Source organism: Wyeomyia smithii, chromosome 2 (assembly GCF_029784165.1).
Source record: "Wyeomyia smithii strain HCP4-BCI-WySm-NY-G18 chromosome 2, ASM2978416v1, whole genome shotgun sequence".
NCBI classification, from domain to species: domain Eukaryota; kingdom Metazoa; phylum Arthropoda; class Insecta; order Diptera; family Culicidae; genus Wyeomyia; species Wyeomyia smithii.
Genome location: NC_073695.1, coordinates 275,441,582 through 275,452,913, shown reverse-complemented (window position 1 = coordinate 275,452,913; position 11,332 = coordinate 275,441,582). Strand labels below are relative to the sequence as shown.

Genomic DNA, 11,332 nt, shown 5'->3' with positions numbered 1-11,332 from the left:
TTTCTCAGAAAAAAAGTCTCATACTCACTTATCTTTCACGTATTTCGGATACGGAAACTCCTTAGTATAAAACCTCTCATTAGTAACATCGTAGCGGATCTCATCGTTCTTCTTTCCGGAGCCACCACCAAGCAACAGACTCAGCAAACCAAACTGAGGCGCACGCCTCCGGCGAACGCGAGTCGGTGCCGTAGCGTTAGTAGAGCTAGTTGCGTTGCTGGGAAGCGCTTCTTCTTCGTCCACCTCATCCCGTTCTTCATCATCATCAAAATTTAAGTAATCTTCCAGGGCGGATTTGTTGCTAAATTTCTCCAAATCTGACTGAGAAATGGTAACCTGTTTGCTCAGATTGGCATACAATGAATCAAGATCCTGCGTGGTAGTGGTGGTGGCGGATGTCGTGCTTTCGTTTGACTCATCATTTTCATCATCTGCATCCAAATCACCGAATCCAAAGCCCATTTCGGAAGACGAACTTACCGCCATTGCTCTCTCTGCTTCAACTTTCTCTCGCTTCATTGCTTTTATTATACCCACATCAACAGCATGCTGAATCTGAATAAACCCTCGATGGTAGCGCATATCTAGCTCGAAACTTGACTCTGGTCCGGGAAACCAGAATCTATTCCGATTCTCGATCGTAACCGGAGTGTCATCCGTTCGCATTCGAATTTTGTACGGAATTTGATTCGAGATTGTACTATTTTCGAAAACCAATCCAGCGAAGAACAACTTTTTCTGATTGAGCTTGAAGGCTTCGTCCTCCAGGGCAGCTTCCGAGGCAACCGGCACAAAACGATCCGTGGAGAAGCACTCGAAAATGTTGCTGATCGTTGTGAGAAATTGAGCAACAGTTTCTTCGTTGAGAATTCCATTCAGGAGAGATTCGATTAGGTCTATGTTGACATTACCCCCGGTAATTGTCTGTACTATGGGAGACTTCGCTAGCTCGATGAGATTCACAAAGCTTGCTCTGAACGAATCATCCGTGTGCAATAGTTGCACTGTAGTACTTAGAGCTTTGAAAAAATCTCCAAGTCGACCCATATCAATGAAGGTTTGGTTCGCCTAGAACAGACATACTTAATAATATTGAAAAAAGCTGAACCCTATAAAACTTACAAATTTCACGATTTCATCGTTCCTCTCGTTCGACGGCCCATACAGAATCTTACCCTGCAGAATGGGCTTCAGCGTTTTCCAGGTGATCTTGCCATTGTTACTGTTCGTAACATCCCGATACAGTTGCTTACAGTACGCCGTCGGTAAGGCCGCTATTTCGTCCGGATCCGCTCCGCTAAAATCCTGCGAGTACAGTACGTTATTGATGAAGCGAATATTGTCACTTCTCGGGAACGGTTTGCCACACAAGATCTTGCCCGAGCTGGAAAACATCCGATCGTCAGCGAATAGTTTTTCGATGTTGAAATCGCTTCCAACCATGGCTTGGATCTCCGGGAACATACTGACTAACCGGTCGGCCTTTTCTGAAGATTGAATGTGATTGGTAATAATTTCTTATTAGTTAGTAAATTTTACTTACGTTCAATTTCCTTAAATCGCGAGCTTGTCACGATAGAAAGTACCGTTCCGATAAGATTCTTTTCCTGCGGTAGCTTTATCACCGGATCGTAGATCGCGGGAGTGTCTAGGAAGATCTGAATAATGTCCAGTATGGGGGTTACGGGAGCGCGTTCGTAGGAGCCGGACATCTCGAAGTGCTGCGCACTACTGCAGTCGTTCTCGATGGTGCACACGTACGACTGAAAGAACGGTAGAATGCCATTGTTCTGCAGCTGCCGGGTCGGAAACTGACAGTCGGCTATCTCTTCCGCCCCGAAGCGATTCCTCAGGATGTACAGCGACAGGAAGATCAAACTGGGCCACAGGTACTGAACGATTGTCATCCACTGAAAGGCGGAGTAAACATCTAGTTGTTAGTTAAAGTTGCTTGATTGTATAATGTAGTGTTGGTGACGAAGAGATCTTGTAATTCCATAAAAAACCACCATCAATCGAATTTTAATCGACTATTTTTGATTTTGCTGGAACATTGCACAGATGTTTTCATGGACTAGAGGCTCATTTTGTTCTACCATGTTGGCTTTGTATCACGACTCGACCAGATATTGCGAGCCTCTTTAGAACTTAATGTAACTTTGTGGGGGTGCAGGCCTCACTGAATCAGGTAGCTTGAATATTTTTTTTCTAAAATTTGTCTGGAATAACATTTGAGAAGGGCTGCAGTTTTTCGTATAAACCTGGGATAGACAAAAGTTGTCAATACCATGTGCGACTTTTTGGATACATTTGCGCCAGCCCGTGGTTCATGGGTCGAAAGGCCTTGAACTTCCACCTGACACAGATCCTGGCGGACCATGGCTGCTTCAGGGCGGTGTCATTAGGGTGGTCACTCTATCGGGAAAACGGTAAATGCGGGAGAAGGTCGGGAATTTTATTCCATCGTGAAAAAAGTCGGGATTTCTTGCCCCAAGATTTTTTTTCTTTTGTGCAACGTATCGTGTATCATGCAATTACAAATGATGGAGGAGCTGGTGGGTCGTCACTCATACAGTATGCGCGTAACTCTTACGCTAAATATGTGGAGGTTTTGAAAGCAAAGGAAAATAAAGTAGACGAAAATGCAAATGCTGCAAGTTGGTCACTTAAAAGTCACATTTTTCATCAGCAGTCGATGTTTTAATAAAAAAAAAAATGAAGTAACAAGGCTAACCCTGCCTGTGGTAACTAACTGCTAGTGTCCAGGTGATTAACTATGAGGTATTAGATTAGCATGAAAAGCCACTTCCAATTGCAGTACTTAACCATCGTTCTGGAAAGCTAAGGGCTGGAGACTAGAATGTTTTAGTCGGTTCGGTTAGATTCAACTCCACTTCTTGAGTTATCTTCTCTGTATCTGTAGGCAGATTTCTCCGCCATCCTAAAAAAATCCAAAAAATTAAGGCAAAGAGTGAATCAATTTCAATCAATTTCAAGTCCTCCTCGAGCATTGTTCATGTTTCGTATAGGACTACCGGTCTTACGAGTGTCTTGTATGTACATGGTGCACAGCTAAGCAGATGCAGATCAGCGAGCAGATGAACTCTTTGGATTGATTGAGGATCGTACCTGCATGCTGAAGGCCGCACGTTTCATAACACCTTTGAGCGCATTTTTGAACAGGAGGTAGAAAAGACCGCCGCCATGTCTAAGTCCCTTGCGTGTTTTAAATGGTTGTGATAACGTACCCGAAATCTTCACACAGCGCTGTACATCATCCATCGTGGCCTCAACTAGGCGTGTATGTTTCACAGGGAAGCCATTTTCGTCCATAACTTGCCATAACTCTACTCGGTTGATAGTGTCGTAAGAAGCCTTGAAATCGATGATTGGTGGTGCGTAGCGACTTGGTATTCGTGACACTTTTGGAGGATCTGCCGCGACGTAAATGTTTAGTTTTTTGTCGATCGCCCATCCACAGAACCGGCTCGATAAGTTCCCACAACGGCAGCGAGATGGCGAACAATGATGGGAGAGCACTTTGTGGGCTGTGTTGAGAATCATGATCGCTCAGTAGTTCTTACCCAAGCAACAATTGAACTGGAAAGTACCTACAGGCTCATGTGCCTGAGATTGGGAGTGCGTATCGTACGGTGTCATACTCGATAGTCATTCTCGATGCTCCGTTGGCAGAGGGAATGGTCTAATTCCACAAAGGGCAGATGGACGCACCGACTTATACCGGAGATATCCGGCTGGGTCGGGAGGCGACATGGCGAGGTGAACTTCCACCGGACACAGATCCTGTCAGGCCAGGGTTGCTTCAGGCAATATCTGCACAGGTTCGGGCACGCGGGTCCCCCATGTGTCCCGAGTGCGTGAAAGAGGAGGAGACTGCAGAGCATGTCTTCTTCGTATGCCCCCGTTTCGTAAGAGCGAGGAGCAACATGATGGCTGTGAGCGGGCCTGGCACTTCTCCGGACAATCTTGTCCGGAGGATGTGCGACGACCCGGACATCTGGAACGCGGCATGTGCGGCCGCCTCCCAGATTGTCCTGGAGCTACAACGTGTGTGGCGGGTCAATTACTAACACGCCAGTGGTAGCTAACTACCAGTTTCCAGGTCACGCACAAAAGCCACTTCCCGACGTAATACTTAACCGTCGTTCCGGGAAGAACAGGGCTGGAGACTGGAGGGGTTTTAGTGGGTCGGGACAGGGATCAGTAGGTGTCTGGGGGAGTGTAACTACCCCAGCATCTCTCCCCTAGTCTCATCCCCACACCCTGAGTTCTCTTCTCAGGTGTCTGTTTGCAGATTTCCCCGCCACCTTTAAAAAAAAAAGCAACAATTGAAACATAAAAAATAATGTAAGCCGTTGTTGCCCTAACAAATTTGTAAGGTTTCAAGAAACATCATTTGTTACTACGATAAAATTGTGAAGATACGAGCAACAACTGAAGTTGCAACGCTGCTTTATGAAACGTTACACCAACAACGCAATTCGCGATGATGGTTTTGTTGTTAAAACGTGTAAATGGCATATGGAAACTTGACCTTTACTGTATAAATCTAGTGGGCGGAGCATATAAGTTGCCAACGTGATGCTTGCAAGATACACGAAACAAAAAAATCTAAAAGTGGCTGTCATGTTTGCAAGTTATGTAACAGGAACTTTTGGGTGGTCGTTCGCCTCATATTTGTTTTTGAGATGAGATCATACACTGCGTTGTATCTTACTGTTGAGGTTCATGCAGATGTCCGTGTTTTTACGTCGAATGGTAATTAATTCACAAACGGAAGTATTGCTGTGATGATAAAACTATGCTCTGCTTATATATGGGTAGCTATGTTTTTAATAACTCTCGAAAATTTAATGAAAGAACGAACGTTACCAGCACCAGCTTAATGCAATTAATATTTCGCCTAAGTTACTGTTACGATGCATCTACGTTGTTGAATTTATGTTTATCGCGTTGTTATCAAATTTAATGCATAAGTTCCAACACATTGTTGTTCCATTCTTGAAACTTGTGTTGAAACAACGAAAATGTTGATTTACTATAATGTTACTGCAACTTAGTTTCGCATCAAAATTTGTTGCTATGATGCACAAAGCACATGATCAAAACAAATTTTGCTGCTTGGCCACTTTCCAACGTGTTGTCCTTTTTGTAGATTGGGCATATAACTCCCTCCTTCTATTCCTCCGGTAGCTGTTCTGTATCCCAGATCTCGACTATCAACTGATGCAGACAAGAAGCCAACCTACCCGGGCCCAGCTTTATAAGCTCTGTCGCGAGGCCATCCCTTCCAGCTGATACGTTGTTTTTGAGTATGTCTCCCTCATCCGGTGTGCTAACGAAGTCGTTCTTCTACCGTCTTGGTCCTTTGCCTCTACGCCATTCAGGTGTTCATCATAATGTTGCTTCCACCTGTCGATCACCTCACGTTCATCCGCCAAGATTCCTCCATCTCTATCCCGTCACAATGCAGCTCGAGGCACAAAGCCTGCGTGGGATGCGTTTAGTTTCTTGTAGAATCTACGTGTTTCTTGAGAACGATACTATTCCATTTCCTTACACTGTAGCTCTTCCAGGCGGCGCTTTTTGTCCCGGAAAAGATGGGTCTGCTATCTTCGTTTCTGTTTGTATCGAAACACGTTATGACGGGTCCTTTGCTGGATCTTTTGACATTCCTCGTCGAACCAGCCGTTGCGTCGTGTCCACACGACGAATCCAACAGCACCTTTCGCTACGTTGTTAATGGCTGCTTTCACAATACTCCAGCAGTCCTCTAGAGGGGCTTCGGTAAGGCCTCCCTCATTTGGCAATGCTGCCTCAAGGCATTGCGTGAACGCAGTAGCAACTTCGGGGAGTTTAAGTCGCTCCAGATCATACCATGGCGGGCGACGGAAGAGAGTGTTGTTGACAACCGAAAGTCTTTGGCGCATTTTGACCATCAGGAGATAGCGGTTAGAATCGACATTTGCCCCACGATAGGTTCGGACGTCGTTAATATCCGATAATAGGTGCATTTCGTCAATCAAAACATGATCGATTTGTGTTTCAGTCTGATCTCCTGGTGTATCGATATGAGGGCTATGCTGGAAGTAGGTACTGCGCATGGTCCTATTCTTGGAAACGGCGAAGTCTATGAGTCGAACGCCGTTTTCGTTCGTGAGCCGGTGTGCACTGGACTTTCCAATAATCGGTCGGAAACCCTCCTTCTGGCCAACCTGAGCATTGAGATCTCCGATAACGAGTTTGACGTAATGTTTGGGCAGCTATCGTACGCACGCTCCAGCTGCGCGTAAAAGGCGTTTTTATTGTCATCGGTATCTTCTAGGTGGGGGCTGTGCACGTTAGTGATGATAGAATGAAAACAGTTCCCAGCTCGTGTGTGTTATCGCAGCTCTGGTACATAGTGTAACCAGAGCTCTGAAATTCCAACGTCGTACATCCTCTTTCAACAAAATTTTTGACTGAATGTCAACAACCGAACAAAAAATGAAAACAGTACAAACTGACTCCAGTACCCATGAACGCAGTAGTTTTTTTGGAAATTTGTTTAAGATCCTTCTTCCGCTGGTGCATTCATTGGTTTTCAACACATGAACTCTTTCACATCAAAGCTTCTTGTCGACAATGAGAGAGCTTATCATTCCGTTTCAGTTGTCTATGACAGTGAACTCGAAATCTCTACGAAAAAAGTGACGAATAGCTCGGGATATATTGTATGGAAGAGTCGAATAAAATTACCGATGTCCAATTTCAACTGTACATAACTACAAATACTGTCAGGACCAATCCGACAGGTCGCCGATTCACAATACAAAATCTGAAGCGATTTCAACATACGTACGTATCGCTCCTTTGTGCGTTGCTATTTCAGAAGAACAACGAAAAATTCACTCACATTCGCGAATATTGATAACGACTTCGCAAAGTTTCGTGTTAAAAACAAATGATAGTATGCAAAAGCCTACTATGTTAATCATAATCAGTTTGCATTGAGTGTCACTGAACACGTTAACTTTTGAATATAAAATGAACGAATGACGATGACGTTTTGATAATCAACGTAACCTCCTGAGATTGGTGAAAATTTGAACTCAATCGTTAGTCCGTCTTCGCTGCCCAGGTCTATTACCGATTGTTCCCGTCCATGCTTATATTGTTTGCCTCCTGTACTTATGATATTTGCGGCTGGCTTGTACACCAACCCCCTGTCTCGCCGGAGGATTTCGTGACATCACTGTTTAGAGTCCCACGCTGGCACCATGACGTTGATCAGCCGCCCCTAACATAGAGAACAGACGCTGTTTTGGGCCGTAACATCTTGGTGAATTGTTGCTCGGGTTGGCGAAGCATTTCCTCTACCGCCGAAATATGGTTAATGCGCCAGTCTCACTCTTTCATTGAACTGAGCCAAGTGTCTATTAATGTTTAGCTAACATTGTTTAGTTTACGTAGAAGGAAATCAGATTTTCAAATAGTGAGTTTTTTGAGATATTTGATTCATAATAATATTTTTGTATTTTTTTTTTTGGGAGAACAAAAGTACACATTTTTCTGGAAGAACACAACTTTGCCGAAAACCTCATACTAATGAAACAAGACCGCGAGTTTGCATTTTATTTTACTTTTTCGAAAATTTTAACTTCTCATTTCTTCATGATCAGACAGCCATCAATGTTGAGCTTATTTCTTCATGATCAGACAGCCATCAATGTTGAGCTAGCCTTTTAGAGTTTTCATGAAATATAAGATTTTCAGAAAATAAGCTACCTTATTTGAGAAAAAATGTTTTTTTACGGTGTATATTTTCTGGGAAAGACAAAATTATGAACAGCAAGTTTGCCGGAGACGTCACACCGGTCAAAAAAAAAATCGTTCTGGCTCTAAAAATATTTGTTCAATCATCAATACTATTTTTACATAATATCTTCTTGAAAATTAGTCGTGATTCAAAAAAAATCACAGGAGGGTTGTGTGCAAAGCCACGACCGCAAAGTTGAAGTAGAATACTTTATTTAACCCCTAACCGTATTGCGGCTTGTAACATCAAGCGATTTCGTTTGCTCGCTGCTGCGTGTTGCATCATGTTGCAACTTAGCAGCTGGGAGACGAAGAATTTTTGTTCATGCTGATTGATTGAATCGACTTCACATTAGCTCTGCATAGTCGAACTAACTGCTTTTGTGAGGGTGTTCTAATAGGGCAGTTTGTTATTCAAAATCGCTTATGCTGATCACAGCCTTTGCGCTGCCCTTACAGTGGGGGGTTACCTCAATAAAGTTAAAATTATACAACTACAACAGAATTTGATTGCATCCCGCACAGAATGTCTGCTTGTGTTGATACCAGAAAATTATTAACCTTCAATTACTTGTTTATTTGTCTTCAAAAAGGCATTTTGCGGTTCAAAATCGGTTGCTGATTACAACCTTTGAGCTGCCCTAACAATGGGGGAATTAAGATACACGGACAACATGCACTGTGGAAGCTATTTCACATTCAGTGAATTAGACGGGCGCGACAGATTTAAATTGCTAGGATCCAACACAGAACGCTTGCTTGTGTTGTCGTAAATTCAATTCAATGCAATCTTCATGCTGCCCCAACACAGGGGGAATAATGGCAGTCTGGCGACACACGCTGAGAAAAACCGCGCTGCTCCTGAGACGTGGTGACCAACCACAGGGCTAGTGCTGCTGCTAAGGAAGGACGACTGCTGTTGTCGCTGTCTAGAACTATTATGAGCGGCTTCGGCTGAAACTGAGGCTCTTATATAGGCCAAATAGCATGTTTTCAATTGCAAGGTATATGATTCTGTCGACCGTGCTTGGGAAGCAATCATATAACTACCAATCAGAGGTCGAATTTTTCGTTTTAACAAGGCTTGACTATTTCCAATAGTACAATAGTGTGACTAATAGAATTACAATTATCTTATTTTGGGATGAATCTTAGAAGATTTTCCAATCTATTGCTGCAAGAACGAAGAAAATCCATTGAATACTAACCGATTTATTAGCATTTGAAATTGGACATATTTTTCACTTTCCTCGGTTTTAGATTTTCATTTCACATCCCTATGTAGCCGAACTTCCTGAAAGAAGTATTCTACTTCAAAAAGCATTTTGCGGTTCAAAATCGGTTGCTAATTACAACCTTTGAGCTGCCCTAACATTGGGGGAATTAAGATACACGGACAACATGCACTGTGGAAGCTATTTCACATTCAGTAAATTAGACGGGTGCGACAGATTTAAGTTGCTAGGATCCAACACAGAATGCTTGCTTGCGTTGACAAAAATTATTAACTTTTAATGACTTGTTTATTTGCCTTCAAAAAGGCATTTTGATTTCCAAAATTGGATTTCCTGATGGCAATCTCCATGCTGCCCCAACACGGGGTGAATAATGGCTGTCTGGCGACACACGCTGAGAAAAACCGCGCTGCTCCTGAGACGTGGTGACCAACCACAGGGCTAGTGCTGCTGCTAAGGAAGGACGACTGCTGTTGTCGCTGTCTGATGCTACGCTATGCATAGCCATGCCACAGTTGTGGCCGCTATACGCTGGCCTAACTGCTGAGCAACTGCAACACTATCCGTAGCCATGCCACAGTTGTGGCCGCCATTGGTATCCACTGTAACTGCATCTGCTGGCCCTGCTGCTATCGATGGTGAGATCCGCTGGAACTGCTACGCTTATCCACAGCCATGCCACAGTTGTGGCCGCTTCCGCTATCGATGGTACCCACTGCTCGCTCCCGCTGCTGCTAAGGGAGGACTGCTGTCGTCGCTGTTCAGAACTATTATGAGCGGCTCCGGCTGAAACAGGCTCTTATATAGGGATGAAAATAGGAATGAATCATTTTTTGTACGTGGTGGATCGACATAACTTGAAAAATATGTGTGACTTCATTCCGGCTCAGAGCGATCATTTGATAAGCTCCACCTCTTTTTTCAGTTTCTAAAGTTTTTCCTCAGTTTCGTAGCACGGGTGCACAAAAATGATTTCTTGTCGAGCCGGACCGATAGCACTCTCATTGAAGCAACAAAATAACATGTTTTGTGTCGTGTTGCGCAGCTTCGTTGAAGAAAATGTTCCCGTCCCCGTGTCGCACGTAAGCAGATTATTGCGTTCAGTAGACAGTAGATAGTGTATCCAGCGAATAAACACCGATGGTGCTCTCACACACGCAACGGTTTTAACCCGTATCTTATTGCGGTTTGTAACATCAAGCGATTTCGTTTGCTCGCTGTTGCGTGTTGCATCATGTTGCAACTTGGCAGCTGGGGGACGACGAAATTCTGTTTATGCTGATTGATTGAATCGACTTCATATTAGCTCTGCATAGTCGGACTAACTGCTTTTGTGAATGCGTACTAACAGGGCAATTTATTATTCAATGTCGGTTATGCTGATCGCAGCCTTTGCGCTGCCCCTACAGTGGGGGGTTTACTAAATAAAGTGAAAGTAAAAATTAGACAACTACAACAGAATTTGATTGCATCCCGCACAGAATGTCTGCTTGTGTTGATGCCAGAAAATTATTAACCTTCAATTATTTTTTTTTTGCCTTGAAAAAAGCATGTTGCGGTTCAAAATCGGTTGCTGATTACAACCTTTAGGCTGCCCTAACATTGGGGGAATTGAGATACACGGACAACATGCACTGTGGAAGCTATTTCATTTTCAGTAAATTAGACGGGTGCGACAAATTTAAATTGCTAGGATGCAACACAGAATGCTTGCTTGCGTTGATAAAAATTATTAACTTTCAATGACTTGTTTATTTGCCTTCAAAAAGGCATTTTGATTTCCGAAACTGGATTTCCTGATGACAATCATCATGCTGCCCCAACACGGGGGGAATAATGGCTGTCTGGCGACACACGCTGAGAAAAACCGCGCTGCTCCTGAGACGTGGTGACCAACCACAGGGCTAGTGCTGCTGCTGAGGAAGGACGACTGCCGTTGTCGTTGTCTGATGCTACGCTATGCATAGCCATGCCACAGTTGTGGCCGCTATACGCTGGCCTAACTGCTGAGCAACTGCAACACTATCCGTAGCCATGCCACAGTTGTGGCCGCCATTGGTATCCACTGTAACTGCATCTGCTGGCCCTGCTGCTATCGATGGTGAGATCCGCTGGAACTGCTACGCCTATCCACAGCCATGCCACAGTTGTGGCCGCTTTCCGCTATCGATGGTACCCACTGCTCGCTCCCGCTGCTGCTAAGGGAGGACTGCTGTCGTCGCTGTTCAGAACTGTTATGAGCGGCTCAGGCTGAAACAGGCTCCTATATAGGCCAAATA

At 44.1% G+C, this 11,332-nt stretch overlaps 1 protein-coding gene across 4 annotated transcripts in view; it reads right to left on the bottom strand.

Annotated features, from left to right (window-relative positions):
* LOC129721681 (ATP-binding cassette sub-family A member 13) overlaps window positions 1-11,332 on the bottom strand; it is a 42,136-nt gene that overhangs the window by 4,963 nt on the left and 25,841 nt on the right. For all 4 annotated transcript variants that reach the window (XM_055674543.1, XM_055674546.1, XM_055674547.1 and 1 more), the window contains 3 exons: window positions 1,544-1,910; window positions 1,123-1,487; window positions 29-1,068 (listed from right to left, as the gene is read on the bottom strand). In XM_055674543.1, the coding sequence (XP_055530518.1) occupies window positions 29-1,068; window positions 1,123-1,487; window positions 1,544-1,910 (1,772 nt within the window). The remainder of the gene's footprint in view (window positions 1-28; window positions 1,069-1,122; window positions 1,488-1,543; window positions 1,911-11,332) is intronic.